The sequence below is a fragment of the Vidua chalybeata genome, chromosome Z (assembly GCF_026979565.1).
Source record: "Vidua chalybeata isolate OUT-0048 chromosome Z, bVidCha1 merged haplotype, whole genome shotgun sequence".
Taxonomy (NCBI): Eukaryota; Metazoa; Chordata; class Aves; order Passeriformes; family Viduidae; genus Vidua; species Vidua chalybeata.
This window is the reverse complement of record NC_071570.1, coordinates 16,833,463-16,849,628: the sequence shown is the minus strand read 5'-3', so window position 1 is coordinate 16,849,628 and position 16,166 is coordinate 16,833,463. Positions and strand designations below refer to the sequence as shown.

At 36.8% G+C, this 16,166-nt stretch overlaps 1 protein-coding gene across 1 annotated transcript in view; it reads left to right on the top strand.

The window, feature by feature from the left end:
- DENND4C (DENN domain containing 4C) overlaps positions 1-16,166 on the top strand; it is a 53,056-nt gene that overhangs the window by 17,986 nt on the left and 18,904 nt on the right. The window contains exons 11-23 of the mRNA XM_053932921.1: positions 2,648-2,866; positions 3,852-3,997; positions 5,107-5,142; positions 5,374-5,504; positions 6,320-6,452; positions 6,905-7,111; positions 7,792-7,920; positions 8,632-8,776; positions 9,094-9,240; positions 11,430-11,555; positions 12,415-12,555; positions 13,884-15,028; positions 15,920-16,100. Of these exons, the coding sequence (XP_053788896.1) occupies positions 2,648-2,866; positions 3,852-3,997; positions 5,107-5,142; positions 5,374-5,504; positions 6,320-6,452; positions 6,905-7,111; positions 7,792-7,920; positions 8,632-8,776; positions 9,094-9,240; positions 11,430-11,555; positions 12,415-12,555; positions 13,884-15,028; positions 15,920-16,100 (2,886 nt within the window). The remainder of the gene's footprint in view (positions 1-2,647; positions 2,867-3,851; positions 3,998-5,106; positions 5,143-5,373; positions 5,505-6,319; positions 6,453-6,904; positions 7,112-7,791; positions 7,921-8,631; positions 8,777-9,093; positions 9,241-11,429; positions 11,556-12,414; positions 12,556-13,883; positions 15,029-15,919; positions 16,101-16,166) is intronic.

The window sequence follows — 16,166 nt, the reverse complement described above, 5'->3', positions numbered from 1 at the left end:
AGACCCCAGTATAGACCCCTGAGGGATGCCACTTGTCAGTGATATCCATCAGGGCTCTAAATCATTCATCACTATCCTCTGGATGGGACTAACCAATTTCTTATCCCCTCTAGCAGTCCCCCTGTCAAATCCATCTGTCTCCAATTTAGAGAGAAGATGTTGTGGGGGTGTGTGTCAAATGCTTTACACAGGTCTGGAGATCTGTAGCCCTTCCTTTGCCCACTGATGTAGTCACTCCATCACAGAAGGTCACTGGGTTGGTCCGGCAGGACTTGCTTTTGGTGAAGCTGTGCTAGTGTCTTAAGTCACCTCCCTGTTCTCCCTGTGCCTTAGCACAGCTTCTAGGAGGATCTGTTCCAGGATCTTCCCAGGTACAGAGGAGAGGCTGATGGGGTGGTAGTTCCCAGGGTCCAGTGCTACTGAATATCTTAGATAATGACTTTTCTATCACAATAATGCAGCAACTCTTTCGTCAAAAAAAAAAAAAAAAAAAGACTGGCTGTATTCAGCCTAATGTCTTTGACAGATAAGAGCAAAATTTTAACTGACCTAACAGTTTTCAGGTATTGTTTCTTTCTAACTGAAAATAGATTCTTTCAGATAAGATGGTTCAGGGTATGTAAGGTTATATTATTATGGAGAAGGAAACTATGATGGCCTCATAGGTGTACCTAAGATACAGAAAATTCATAAATGAGAAGAGTAAAAAAGAAAAACTAAGGACTTCCTGCCTTAGTTTTCTATGATATTTTTTTCAAATAGTCTTTACTTTATCTTATAGAAAATCTTAACTTTTACTTTTATCAACAGCACATATCATTCATTAGAAACTACTTCCTAATTCTATCTTGAGCACAGCCAGTGGTCTCTCTTAAATAATTTTTCTATTTTGGCAATATTATAATAGTTATGATGTAATATTTATTTATATTTATGTAGAGGTATTTTTATTATTATAACTGATATTTTTGTTATAAGTGTGGAACTGTCATTTTCAGCAATACCTACTGCTGGTTTTTTAAGAATGCAAGAGTAAACTCTAAATGTCACTTACTTGTTTCCACCATTTGGTGCACTAAAATGTTAGGATTGTTGTTAGAAAAGTAGTTTCAGATGTGTATTTTTCAGAACAGGGGAAACATGGTGTAACAAATTAGTGGTTTAGGTCACTTAAAGAATCAGTGGCAAAGCTAGCAGCAAAAGCAGGTTTTGTATGAATTTGCAAAAGCACAACAAAGTTCAGTAGCAACATTCACTCTAACACTGATGAAGAACAAAAGGAAAATCAGATTAGACTCAAAGTGGAATGATTTTAACAAAGTCTGGGAATGCAAAGGGACAAGGGTATAAAGAGCTAGGTGCGACCCTTCTGTAGAGTCAAGGGTTTCAGAGAGAACCCACTTGCTTCCTAAATTCCTGATGGAGCCTGGATGCAACTGAATCCAAACTCAGCCTTAGACCAAGGGGCCAAGTCCAAACTAAGCCCCAGGTTTGTCTAAAGGATTTAGCAGCACTCAGTCGTTGACTGATACAACATTTACAAAGTGATTTAATAAGATTTACTGTAAGCACCGCAGTAACTTCTTACAGATCTGAGATGGAAATATTCATACTATACTTGCCATTGGGTGTTTAAATCCATTGACACATACATGCACACAGACCCAAAGAACTGTATGCAAAGGTGTATGTACCTGTTGAAAATTAACTTTGAGTTCAGTGAGATACTCCCAGACCTTGACAACACTCAAAGGGTGACAGGTTGAGCTTTGAGGATTGGGTGGTACTCAGTACTGCAGGGGATAGCCCAGACCTTGTCAGCAGGTTTCAGCAATGGTCCTCAGAGTATGGCATGGCATACCATGGCATGGCAAACTAGAGAGCTGGTGGGCTCTGAGAGGTCCCACTGAGAATGAGGCGCTGGTACAGTCATAGTTGCCCCGGAGAGCTCAGAGGGCCTGGCTTAGGACTAATCTTCATAGTGTCACAAAATTATTATCTTCAGTCATCTGTCAGTCTTCATCCTGTGAACTGAAAACTACTGGAATTTTCCTCAAAATCCAGTTATATTATTAATTATATATAATATAAAATTATATATATATAATTATATAATATTATTATAATAATATTGTTCTCTTAAAGCTATGATTCAGTCAGATAGTGTTCCAAGCCTACCCATTAGGCAGGAACTGCAGCAACAGTTCCTGAGAACAGCCAATGTTTCTGATTAGCTGAAGGGGACCTTAACTGCTCAGGAGCCATTAATCAAGGCCAAGGCCTAGAGAGAATGCTTGAGGAGACTGGAGATTGTATAGCAACCCAAAAGGAGCTTGGCTGGGGCAGGGAGTGTAAAAAACTACCACACATGGTTGCTTTGTGTTTGTGTTGATTTATTATTTAAAGACTATATTTAGTTGAGTATGAAGGAACATTAACTGAGCTGACATCCTTGTTTTGTGTCACAGACTGCTGCATGAGTTAGAAAAATACACTTTTGAGGTAACCTTTTATGTCAACCAATTCAATTGGAAAATAATCACAGGATTTCTAGTGCTCATCACTTATGAACATTGGCAAATAGAAGCAAATTTTTGAATTTGCACTGAATTTTTATTAAGGGCTTGTATGTGTTGTTCATTGCTAGTTCACAGGAAAACTCAAGAAGGCTGTGCAGTGGAAATGACTCCTATAGAGGCAGATTTCTCCTGGCAGAAGAAGATGATAGAACTTGAGATGGAGATCCAGGAAGCTTTTCTCCGTTTCATGGCATCTATTTTGAAGGGTTACAGAACATTCCTCAAGCCAATCACACAGGCACCTTCAAATAAAGCAACTGCTGCCGATTCATTGTTTGATCATCAAGGTGAGGGTGGGGCAAACAAGCTGCTGATAGCATTGGCAGTGTTACAACTTCAGAGCTGAAGAGCTGCATAACTAAAAGGTCAAAGTTCCCTTTGGTTCTTGGCGGTATTTAAAAGTGCAGTTGTCTGAAGTTAAGCTATTCAAAGTTGATTGGAACACAGATACATACACATAGAACTGCAGGTTTGCACTAGATCCAGTATTAGAAAAAGTTTTTTTCTAGTAGCATGATGCCCTCTCATCTGGCATATTCTGCAAGGGCATTTCTTGGAAATTAAAAAATATTTCTCAATTTGTATGATGCAAAAATGCTAAAAGCCCAGTAATGAGGAGTGAAGTAATGGTCTTGATAGAAATGGAAAAACAGTAAAGAATGGGGCAGAAATCAGAAATATAGCAAGCAATAAACAATAGTCAGCAAATGTTACTTCCCTCATCACTGTTAACTATTCAGATCTGTTCATGAGTCAGACACTACATAAAAAGTCACAGGGGTTTTGTCTGTGGTGGTGTTTTGGGTTTTGTTCTTTTGGGGTTGTTGATTTTTTTTAATTACTGGATAAGATATTTGAGAAGAGATTTTTAGGTAATCATTTGTAGAGTTTTCAATTTTACCAATCCCATCACCTTTTAGAATAACGTAATTTTTATTTTAGCTGTTGGATGCTTTTTAGCTGTTGGATGCTTTTGTACAAGGTTATCTTTTTCTTGCACAATGAATCAACAAACAGAGTGACAAGGGATTAGGTGGGTGTGACTGGTTGCCAAGGATGTAAAAAAACCAGCTATTAAAAATTCTGTTATTTTAATCTTCCAAATGCAAGTAGATTTAAGTAGTTGTTATTGATAAAGCAAATACTTTATGTATTAGCATCCTAAGTAATTTATATTGATTGTGTGATTTCTATTTATTAACACACTTCATGTGTTAATTTCTTATGGAACTTTTAACTGGTATTTAGTTGTGTGTTCCCCTTTATAACCAGGATTTTTAAAAAGCAGAGACCGGGCCTATACAAAGTTCTACACGCATCTCACCAAAACACAGATATTCAGCCGCTTTATTGAAGAGTGCAGCTTTGTGAGTGACAAGGATACTGGCTTGGCATTTTTTGATGACTGCATAGAAAAGGTGAAAAATATGCTACTAAAGAATATTCTTCTGTTCACTTTGTGTTACTGTCCTGTCCTTTAGTTGGGAAGGTACATAACTTCTGCAGGAAGTATTCAAAAGAATTGGAATTCTTGGTGGTTATTGCTGAGTCATTTTCCTTTCTTCATCTTCTTGCATGGTCATAATTTTTTTGTTGTTGGAGGAAATTTTAATTAAAGGCCTGTAGGATTTCAATATATAAGATAATGTGAGCATTATCAGTAGTTAGCTGACACTTCAGCCAAATACCATCCATGTCTTCCCATTAAATGTTAATTTCCTCCCTTTAATGTAGAATTGCTACCAGTGGTCATCTGCCATGACCAAAAACATCATTGTAGTTTTTCCCACAATTTCAACTTCAAACATGCCTAGTGTTTCAGATGTGATCAGAACTGGTTTATGTAGATAAGTTCCCCTTTCACTACATGCATGTTTTAGGTGAAAGATTACTCCTTTTTTTTCTTTTTTTTTTTTTTCATGTAGTCACATCAGTATGGTTCTGGTCTAGATAGGTCATAGAGTTTATAGCTTCATCTTTAAAATTCCAAGTTCACAATATTAAAGTTAGAAGCTGAAGAACTGTATTTGTTTTTAAGGCATATGTATATGATTCTTTCTGGGAGAACCTTCATTTAAATAACAAGGTTTTATAGACTGTGAGTCTTTGATTCAGTACTGATTCTAATCAGATTTGTGAATGGACAAAAATTTGCCTTTCCTTTTCTCTGCTAAATGTGGGGTATGCATCTAGAGAATACTTTGTTAATAGTTTGTTATTTCTGCAGGTTTTCATATTGGAAATAGCTGCAAAACAGGAGTTTCTCTCAACTAAACAAAATGAAAGCACTTTTCCTTTGATAGATAAAAGATTTTCTATTTAGTAGATAATGTCAGCAGATAGAAAGCATGCTGATTATTGAATTCCTCACTGAAGAATTTGAAAAAGAGCTTAATTGATTCTACAGTATTATGGAAAACTGCCAGTTTTTCTTTAATATTTCAGCAAGTGGCACAGCTTTAATATAACTATTTAGGATTTTGGATTTGAGTTGAGAAGAAGCTCTTAATTTTTTTTCTTTTCCCAGCTCTTTCCAGATAAAGGAACGGAAAAAGGAGAGAAGGTACTTCTGCCCTTGAAAATGTTTAGGAATATCTGATCATGAAATAAAAATGGAACTACAAGACTGTGGACTTGATATTTGAGTAATTAGAACAAGTATAATTTTTATATATACAGTCAAATACAGTGTATATTAAATATATTTTTTACATATTCCAACATAATTGACATTGAAAAGGACAATTTGTTGCAAAGAGAAACTCTGTACTTAATGTACAAACTCTGTTTTCAGGTTGATGTTGATTCAGTTGAAGATGCACGCTTGATTGAGCTTGATGAGTCACAAAAAAGTGAACACACAGTGTTCATAATGCCACCAGAACCACCTGCTGATGATGGACAGGACCAAGTGCCAAAATACAGGTACAAGTTAGACAGTCACATAGAGTGCCTATGATGGTTAGCAGGGCAGATTTTCCATGCTGGTGCAAGACTTGCCTTAGTACTGTATTCAGAAGAACTTTGAAAGATATGAACTGCCCAGATTCTGGTAAGTTTCTGAACCTCTAGAAGTTAGTGTTTTGGGTGTGTATATTTGAGGGCATGTGGATTATGGTATTACTTTTTCAATAACATCTTGCCAACTTTATAGTAATACTTTTCTGCATGTATTCAGTGTCCTTGCTCCTGTTTGAGCCATTTGTGTGTATTTTGTAGCAAGTGCAGTGCTCTTTGTTCCATGTTGGGAATGATGAAGGGTGGGTTATGAGTCTGCCCAGTACTACTGATCTGCAGATGATGAACCAAAAGAACAAAACATGCACTCCACTTTTGAGATTTCTTGCATTCAGTCTTTTTCAGCCCTGTGCAAGAAGTGTGGAGTTTCTGACACTCTGGATATGATTTGTTTCTTCCTGTCTCTCTTGGGGATCATGTGTTCTATTTTTTGCTGTTGTCCTTGTTAATCATTGTCTGTGCTACCCTGACCTTCATGACATGGTTAGCAGTCTGGTTCTTATTTCCATAGTCTTTGGAGGTTTAATGTCCAAGGCATCTTCTTGTACTATCTTTGTGAATAATGCTGAAAGGATCTTGCTGTTTTCTCTTTTTTTCCTCCTGGTTCTTTATTCTCCTGTTTGTCATTTCTTTTCCATATCAGTTGTTTTCATATGGCTTTCCTGCTATGACCAGGTATGCAAAAAGCTTTTATTTTCTGTTTTTTTAAATCATCTATATAGCTATAAAAACTTTCCACGACTAGATTTCAAGCTCTTTGACAGGCCACAGGAGCTCAAGCTGTCTTTCAGCAGACACCCAGTTGGAAGCAGCATTTCAAATAGTCCAGCACTCATGGCAAAGAGGACAAAACAGGTCAGATGAGTCTCACTGTAATCACTGTGTAATTGCTAAAAGATACAAATTTTCTTGGTAAAACTGCCACTGCCTGTTTATACTGTAAGTTAATGTTAGAGTTTTGGTCTCTGTAACTATTCAGAATGAACACTTAAAAAAAAAGAAACAGAAGAGATTAAAAAATTGTCATCTGAGATTTCAGTTTATTGTCAAATGCATTTTTAAGCTTTAGGCCATAATATAAAATTAAATTTAAATTTGTGCTTAGTGTGGGAAAAAAATATTTATCTTGATGCTAGTTTTTGCTTGCAGAGTATCTTAATAAGAGAATGGCAAAAGGGGATCTTCAGCTGAACGTGTGTCTATTAATATTAAATGCTTACTCTTAAGAAACCAGTGTCTGAGTTAGATTTCTAGATTCAAGATGTTATGTCTTTTATCTGCTTTTGTGTTTTGTTTCACCCTTACAGGAGATAAAAACAGCTCATAAATTAGCCAAGAAGTATTATGTAAGCCCCTCCCAGTGGGCTAAATGTCTCTTCAGTCATAGTTACAGCCTATGGTTTATTTGTCTGCCAGCCTATGTCAGAGTTGCACATCCCAAGGTCAAAGCACTACAACAGGCATATGATGTTCTGATTAAAATGAGGAAAACCGATGTGGAACCACTAGATGAGGCAAGTGCAAATCAAAAAAAGTTACTATGACTGAAATAGAAGAGAAGGTGCAAATACAGTGTGTTTTGCTGACACCACCACGTTAAGCATACTTATGGCTAGACCTGTGTTTAAAGCCACCTTAAAATCATCTCAAGTCAGCTTAACTACAGCAACTGGAAATTAATTCCCTTTTTTATCCCCAGCATAGTGTGTGCTGGGTCAACCATTCCAACTCAGTGTTGCTAGTCTTCTCACAGATGACTTCCAGAAGGAAGTTCTTGAATAACTCTGGTTTTTATTGCACTTTAATTAGTGCTTTGCAACCTTACTGGACTGAAGAGATGATGGGTTTGTGTGCAGCATACTATTCTTTCAGTAGTATCCACACGCACACAGCAGCCAGTTGTCCTGCTTTTCACATGGGCACCTTACCTCCTTTATTAGAAAAATAGAAAGAAGAAGACCTGAGTGGAAAAAAAAATTGGCATGGTCAACAGTGTGACTGCTGGTGTTATTTCAGTTTCTGTGACTTGTTCTTTAATTTTTGCTCCCTCTTCTGGCTGTAGCATGTTATGGACTAACTAGTTGTTCTCACAGTTTTCCCTTTTACATGTGTAAAAGTTGGAAATCAGGAAAGAGCTTAAGATACTACAAAATTCATGTCTTTAGTCAATTGACACATTTCTGTATCTTGTCAGGTCTGTTACAGAGTAGTAATGCAGCTCTGTGGATTGTGGGGTCAGCCTGTTCAGGCTGTGAGAGTCCTTTTTGAAATGAAAAATGCTGGAATACAGCCAAATGCCATCACCTATGGTTATTACAATAAGGTAAGGGCCCAGTGTCTTTTGCAGTTGTCACTCTCAATGTCTGGTAGCATGTTTTTAAGGTTGTTTCTTGCAGCTCTTCTCTTGGATTTGCTGATTCTGTTAGTCAAGCAATCCTTTTGGACATGCTTACAGAATGACTGAATCTACACTAAATGGTTCTACACTGTTAAATTTATATTCCCATGCTGTTTGGCTAACCAAAAATACTATTGAAATACAGATTTACACTGTTTCCATTTGCAAATTTTGGAACCCTCTAGTGCTTCCATGTCAAATAAATCTATTCTAAGGTATATTCTTTAAGATAGGAAGATCCAAGATGGATGAAGGCTGGAATTAGGCTAGTTGAAGTAGCCTCCCCCTCTTTCCTTGCTATCCTGATGAAACTTGATGGTAAACTATATAAAGAAAAAAGAAAGGAGATGTTAGTATGGTCTTCTGTTGCTATCAAAATATATAGATAAGAACAAATCCCACCTTGTTTAATCAAAGTAATTTTGATCCATTGTCTGGTTTTACTCAACTGTTTTGTATTTAGCTGTGGAATAAAAGGGAAGAGCTTATAAAAACTCAAGTATTTGTCCTACTTCACATGGTTGGCAGTAAATGCTTTTTTTATTGACAGGGGGTAGGAAGCTTCTCACTGTTCTGTGTTTTTTTAATGTAACTTCCTTACTGTTTTTGTTATTGCAAAAATGTCTCTTTCTGCAGGCAGTTCTGGAGTCTTCTTGGCCTAGTGGTAACCGCAGTGGCATATTCCTATGGACAAAGGTACGAAATGTAGTTCATGGCACAGCACAGTTTAGGCAGTGCCTGAAGAAATCAACGCAGAACCCACGAGTGCCTGTGATACCAGGTAACAAGTTAGTTGAAGTAGATTTATTTCTGGTGAACAGAAATAACATACTTTCAGAGGGATTGCAGCTAACATTGTGGCTTTTGAAAGTGGAAAAATCTGTCCTTAAATGTATAAATATTGATATTTGCCAACTTGATGCTTGTAATAGGATTAGAATGTAAATTGCATCCTGAAGAATTAATTATCTTGATTTCATGCTCTTATTTTATATGTGCAAGCAGGAGTATTTACTGTTGTCTGAACAGGTTAGATTTATTTAAAAACCTGAACAATTAAGTCCTCTCTTACTAACCAGCTCTCGTTCATGTCTTTAGCTCTGCGGAGTCCCACGGGTGGAAGTGATGGGGACATGGTGAGCCATGGTAGCGTGGATAGTTCTAATGATGCTAACAGTGGGGAGCACACCCTCTTCGTCAGTGACTTAGTCAGGCTTGATTCCGTTGATAATCATTCTAGCACAGGTACTAGATTCTGCTGGGTTTACTACTAACAGTTCCCCAAAAGGCTAAATTTTCTAGTCTCCTGTTGATTTCCCCATTCACATCTACTGCTTTCCCTTCTTGAAGCTGTAGAGAAGTGTGGAGTTAACTTGTGTAGAAAAAGAAGTACACTATTTTTGAACATTTCTCCTTTACTGCACATCATGCTTTAATTCAGAATGTACCATAACATAAATAGTTATATTAAAATAAATGTTTTGCTGTGGTCTCACGTACCCTGCTTTTTGTGTTAACCTTCAGAAAAGATATGAAGCCTCTGACATATGAGGCTGTTCAATTTTTGCATGTTGTCATTTATTCACAGAAGTAGTAGTCTATGTCAGTAAAATCTTTCCATGAAAGCAAAGGAGTGATATTTAGTGAGGTGATTAGAAGGTAACACTTGAAAATGTGTTTCCTTGATAATATCTCAGAAAGTTCTAATTAACATTCATGGAATTAGTACGTTATGTTGGGTTATGGTAAACTACGCTTTTAAACGCTGTATTCGAATGTCTTAATAGTAGTTGCTAAACTTTGAAGTAAATACAGAAATTGTCAGAAACTTGTTATATGGTTTTTAGGAGACACCGTGGGAATGGAAAGGCAGGTGAAAGCTGGAGAAAAACTCCACGTTAAATATAGTGTGCACTCCTCCTGACAAACTGAAGTAAAAAGAGTGCACAGGAAGTTAATAGTTTTAAGATGGCAAGACAAAATGCATGGTTCTTCTTATCTGCTCTAGTACTGATCACATCCTACCTGTGCAGTTTCAACTAAACTTCCTTCTTGTGTGTACTTCAAAACTTAATGCATAAAATGATTCTTACACACTCTTCATGTTTTTAATATCTTGAGCCCTTTTGTAAAGAGAACTTTGAGTCTGATTCCTGTGCTTCATCTGATATGTCTGCCTAGATTACTGAACTTCCCTTCTCTCTGCTCTTTGTTGCTCTGCTTTTTGCTCTTTGCTGTCTCTTGGGTGCCGCATTTGTCCTTGGCTATCACGGTGTGGGGTGCAGACTTATGGTGTGAAGCCTTGGATGCACGTGTGCATTATTTCTACCCTTGAATGTTTCTCCTGCAGGTAATTCACCCATTTATTGATGGGGTATTCGCACTTCTGCTCAAGGCAGGAATACTAACATTATTGAAAATCTGACAGAGAGAAAATAAGCACCTAAAGTCAGAACTTAATTTTCTGTATAAAAGGTTTTTAATATAGTAGCCAAATGTATTAATTGATGCCTGCTCAAATTTTTCATTCTTTTTAACATTGTTGTTATTTGTTGGTAAAATAAATAGCAGTGATATATATGGTAGATTAATTATATCTGTCACCCAAGTTTTATGGAGCTTCCTAACACCTTTCACACTCAATAACTTACTTTGATCTTTTTTATTGCAGTAGGAATGCTAATAAGTACTTTGATGTGTACAAACAATCCAGGTCGACATTGCTGAGAAATGTGTCCATATAGTATTTTTGTCTTTTTGCACATGCAGCAGCACTTCAGATAAAAAATAACAGAGAAAAGAGACCTTCTGTATGTTTTCATGTGACAAACTTTTATCATTACTGTAAACTTTTAGTTTTTTAGTGAGTTACAGCTGACAAGTTTAACTGGTATAGCAGAGGAACAGATTTTTAAAAAAATGTTTGTAGTTTTACTTTTTTTTTCCATTACAATTTATACTTTGGCATACAGTGCAAAGATATAGCACAGTTTATAGTACAGGTTTTTTTCCAGGGCTGTATTCACTGTTAGAAGCTTGCTCAATTATGGCTGTGCTTGTCTAAATTTCTTTTGTTAATGCATTTGAGAATTTAGCTTACCCAACAGTTAAATATTTCATGCTGATGTGATAGAAAAGGAATGAGAGCAGATATAGTGCATTAAAAATAGTTAGTCACCATAGAGTTTCTAGGGGAATTATTCATATTTAGTATTAATTAGAAAAGTAAATTTGGATTGGTATAACCAAATTATCTCTGGTGTTAGCATCACTGAGTAGGTCTTTCCACAAGTTAGACATTTTGGAGATCTTAATATGAACTTTTCTGGAGAGATAACATGTGAAACAAATTTTAGATCCTTTATTTTCTTATTGAAAACCAATTTAGGAAGGGAAAATGAACTTGAGGCATGTGTTTGTATTTCTTCCAACAGGTGGTCAGTCAGACCAGCGTTACAGATCCAAGGATGAACTCTTGAGAGATGGTGAGGATAGTCTTCTTGCAACTGAAACACAAGTAGAGAAAGATATTTCTTCTAACCTTGAAGACTTAATAGGAGGTTAAGTATGCGTGTTTATGTTAGTGAAGGCTTTTGGTAATAAGTGTGTTTCATGCATAAGAATACCACAGATACCCAGTGTATTGAATTAATAATTTTCCAAGCTCAGAATACGATAGATTTCATATAGTTATTTTACTTCTGTGCCCTAAATTATAGCAGTGGAATGTGTACAGGTAGAAATAGCCTTTTATTAGATTAACTTAATATAGATGGAAAAAATGGACAAATGTTGGGGTACACAGTAATTTACATTCCATTTCCCTCATTTATCTGTTTGAAATCTTGACAATTTTTTTAGCTGTACCTGTTGACCTAATAAAAGGCGCTACTTTTTCTTACAAACTCTTCCCAGCTATAGACGGCCTTAGGGTCATCTCCTGTCTTCTGTTCAAATTTTGCCCTTAGTTTTTCTGTATGTTGTTGTTTTCATTGCTGAATTTGTTTCATATCTGGGTTATGAGATCCTTTATGTGAGTTAGGGCTTTTAATGCTCTCATTAAACAAATTGCCCTGCATGAAAATCTGTGAACTAGAGGTTCCTTCTATGTTACCTGTTCTTATTCTGCTTTGGTTAGTTGAAAAAATACCATGGGGAGAAATTGGCAAATGCTATAACCCTGTGAACCGCTAAGCACTCTCTGCATAATGCTGGAAGCTGTAACCTTTCTGGGTATTGCTTCCAGAAAATGCTCAGTACCTAGAAGGACTGATCCTTTAGTTTATTATTACATAAGGTGGCAGTTGGAGTTTATGTTTTACATACCAGTGCAAATAATTACTAAGTTAAATCTTAACTCTTAATATCTATATATTTATATCTATCTATCTACTAATGTTCACATTCTCTTTCTTGCAGAGATTTCTGCAGAAAAATCTTATGAAAAGCAACAGCTGAATACAGAAACTCCGAGTCCAGCTGATACACCTGCTTGGGGTAACAGTATTGTGAAAGTTCCATCAGGCATTTTTGATAGCAGTGGAAGGAAGAGCAGTGATGGTGAGTTACTGGGTGAAACAGAGCTTACTAAAGTCCTGATCTTGTTGTGCTGTAGTGTTTTACAATCTGTTTCATGTTATGAAAAGAAACAAAACTTCTGTTCAAGGCAGATGTCTTGCACAATGTTTGCTTTCCACCATTATCCTGTGCAGGTAACATAGGATAGAAGGAATCTCTAGATTCTAAGGTTGAAAATCACTGTCCTGTAGACTGAAATCAAGATTTTTTTCCCTGCCCTGCACTGAGTGTGTTTCAATAATATACTAGGAAACAAAGAGAAATAGTGTCTCCAGTCTTGATTTTGTCATCTAAACCTTGCTGATCTTGGAAGTCTGTCTCTATTCCTGCAGCTTATATTGCCAATCTATAATGCAGGAACAATGTGTGTTGTCTTTGTGCAAAAGACAACACACATTGTGTACAAAATTTATTTACTTATCTCAAGATTTGTGATGAGGAAGATTTATGGATATATAAAAGCCAAATCTTGGGGATGATTTTTTTTTTTTCTGCCTTTGTGTCTGTCCTTTACTAAGACAAGGTGGTCCAGCTTCAGTGTAGCTTGATAGCACAGAATGGAGTCTCAGGTAAGAAGTTGCTTGGAGCATTTTGGCAATTATGAGAACTGCTGGCCAGCCAAGAAGCAGCATTGATGTGAAACTCAAACATCCTCCAGCAGGTGGATATGGTACAACAGGTCTTTTCTTGAGGTTCTAATATAGTAGAATTTCCATACTTATGAAGGTTTTAACTTTGCTAACACAGCTATCTAGGTAGTACGTATTCCCAATTACCCATAGGAAACAGGAATATTTATAAGATTAGTTTATGGCTTCCACATGCTAAACTTAATTAGCACTTTCTGAATATACATCTGTGTCATAAATGAAATAATGCATCTTTATTGGGCAGATACACATTATAGTTTTTTTCAGAACCAGAATGAACTATGCAGTTTGATGTTTAAATCTTGAATGTAGCTGTTGGAGGGGAAAAAAAACCAAAACCAGCCAGAGCAACTTTTACTTAAAATTGTAGTTTCCTTCAGCTCATGGATGTAGTACTTACTCTCTGGGTGTTGGTGCAGGGAAAGGAGGTAGAAGCTATAAACAGCTTTGATTCCAAAGAGTAGGTGGCTTTTGATCTGCAGAATGTCTTTGCAGTGAAATAACGTGTTCATGCTATTGTAACTTCTTAATGGATATCTTGGAACTGTAGTACTCCTAGTCTTCTCTATGTAAGGAGATTAAGGAGATTTCACATGGTTTCAGGAAATGAACATTTTGGTGGCTATGGACACCATATTATTAATGCATTTTCCCTTTTAGAACCTGTTTCTAGCCCAGTGTTCATCACTCAGGATTCAGTTGAAGATACAGTCTTTGGTAATGTTTCTCCAAAGAAAACAAGTGAAAAAAGACAGAAGAGGCAAAAACTGTTTTCAGAGAGAAGCTGCAGTTTCAGCAGTGAAAGCAGAGCTGGAATGCTGCTGAAAAAAGGCAGCTTGGACTTGCATTCTAAAGAAATAGCAATAATGATGGGAGCAGATGCCAAGATCCTAACAGCTGCTTTATCTGGGGCCAAAACTTCACCTTCTCATGTGAATAAATCCCACAGCTTTGAAAATATTACTGACCAGCAGGTTTCTAACATAAGTGGCACTTGGAGTGGTGTGACTGAGAGTGACTGGGACCTAGAACGTAGGTCTTCACCAGTGCTGGAAGAACCTGGGGAAGGGCAGGAGGATCTTGAGAATGGAAGAGATGGAAACATGACCACAGTGGAAGACATGAATGAACAGTCAGCTGAGTCTAAAAACCGGAAACCTGAATCCAAAGATGCAACTGCTAAAAGAAATAGCTTTTATGGAGTAGTTAAGCCTATTGAAAGGGAAGATGTTGAAGTAGGCTTGGACCCTCTGTCTTTGCTAGCTACTGACAGCACACAACCAGGTTATCCAGAACCTGGGGGAAAGTTGATGTCACCGGTTGCAGCACGTAATTTGGCAGATGAAATAGAGAACTATATGAATTTGAAGAACCCATTGGGTAGTAAGTTTCCCAGCATGGAACTGCACAAGCCAGATAAGGATGCAGAAGCTTCTGGCATACTTGGTCACTCCCAAGAAAGAAGGTCAAGCCTGCCTTTGGATCCCATCCTGCCATCCTCCAAGTGTTATGAAAGTCGAAGAAGTCCTTCTGTCTCCAGATCCAAAACATTCACTGTACGATCAAAGCAACAAACTCACCCACAAGTTCAAAAGGAGCGGTCTTCATCTTTGACAGGACTGGGTCGTTCTTCTCCACATGGCTCATTGGGAACTGTTGTAACAACTTTATCCAATCTGAAATTAGACAATATACTGTCTGGACCAAAAATAGATGTTTTGAAATCAGGCATGAAGCAGGCTGCCAATGTGGCCAGTAAAATGTGGGGAGTGGTAGCATCAGCATATAGTTACTCAGATGATGAGGTAAGTGTTTTTCAGTGTGAAAAATTTGGGGACACAAAGTTAGAGTGCTAACTTCTATGTCCAGAAGATTGCTTCCTAGGTGGTGTTTTTTATAAAGCATTGACTTTTATTAGCTAATAAAAATTACACTTTATCTATGGTGTTTTTCCTTGCCATTAAAAAAACCCTCACTTTTCAGACAAAAGGGAATTAGATGGTCTCAATGCAGTAAGTTTTAGCTTTTTGTTCTCAACAAAAATCTCCCATTTGTTTATTAATCTTTTTATTTATTTGTAAAGAAACTGAACCAAGAAACCCTGGTAAGTACAAATTTCTGTCACCTTAAATGATGCCATACTGCCCTGTCTTACTTTAGAAAACTAGGTTGTGAAAATAAATTACAAACCCAGGAAGTCAGGTTTGTGAGGGTCAAAGTTGAAAGTAATAAGGTACAACCTGAGATCTAGTAAATTTACTTATCAGGAATTTGGAAACTAAATGTTATCGTTCTTCTGTGATTAACAGAGTGTTTTTCAGAGTAAAACATTTCACATGACAAGATTGAAAGAGAATATAGAGGGATGAATATTGTAACTTCCTATTTTTTTGTGATGTCTTGTTATTGTGCCTTCAAATGATGTTTCATCATTTTTCCTGTTTCTTCTGTAATTAGTAAATTTGTATCACTATTGTTTTGTCACTCAGTTTGTCAGTTTTTCAATATCCTCCTGCATTTTCCAGTATCTGCACTTTTTGGGGCTACATAGATTCATCTTACATCTGATTTTTTTTTTTACATCAGGATTTATCTTAATCTGCTAGTTTAATTATTTTTTCTTTAGGATAAAGATGGAAGTCAAATAATGGATGTGGAGGTACTCAAAAATGCTACTTTTTCTTCTTGCATTAAAGGAAGAAAGCCATCGACCAGACTATAACTTCCCTGTGGGCTTTGAAGATAGTATTTTAGGAGATAATCTGTCATCAAGAACTGGAGTCCCGGGCCTACTTACCAATGAGCTTGCACAAAGCACTACTAGTCTTGGTAGTAGCAGCAGTGGTGGAGATGTAGGAAGACAGCATTACAGTGCAGGTGAGATGATTTGGTTTTATTTTCCCCTGATAACTTGATTATAATACAACAAACAGGGAAAACTGT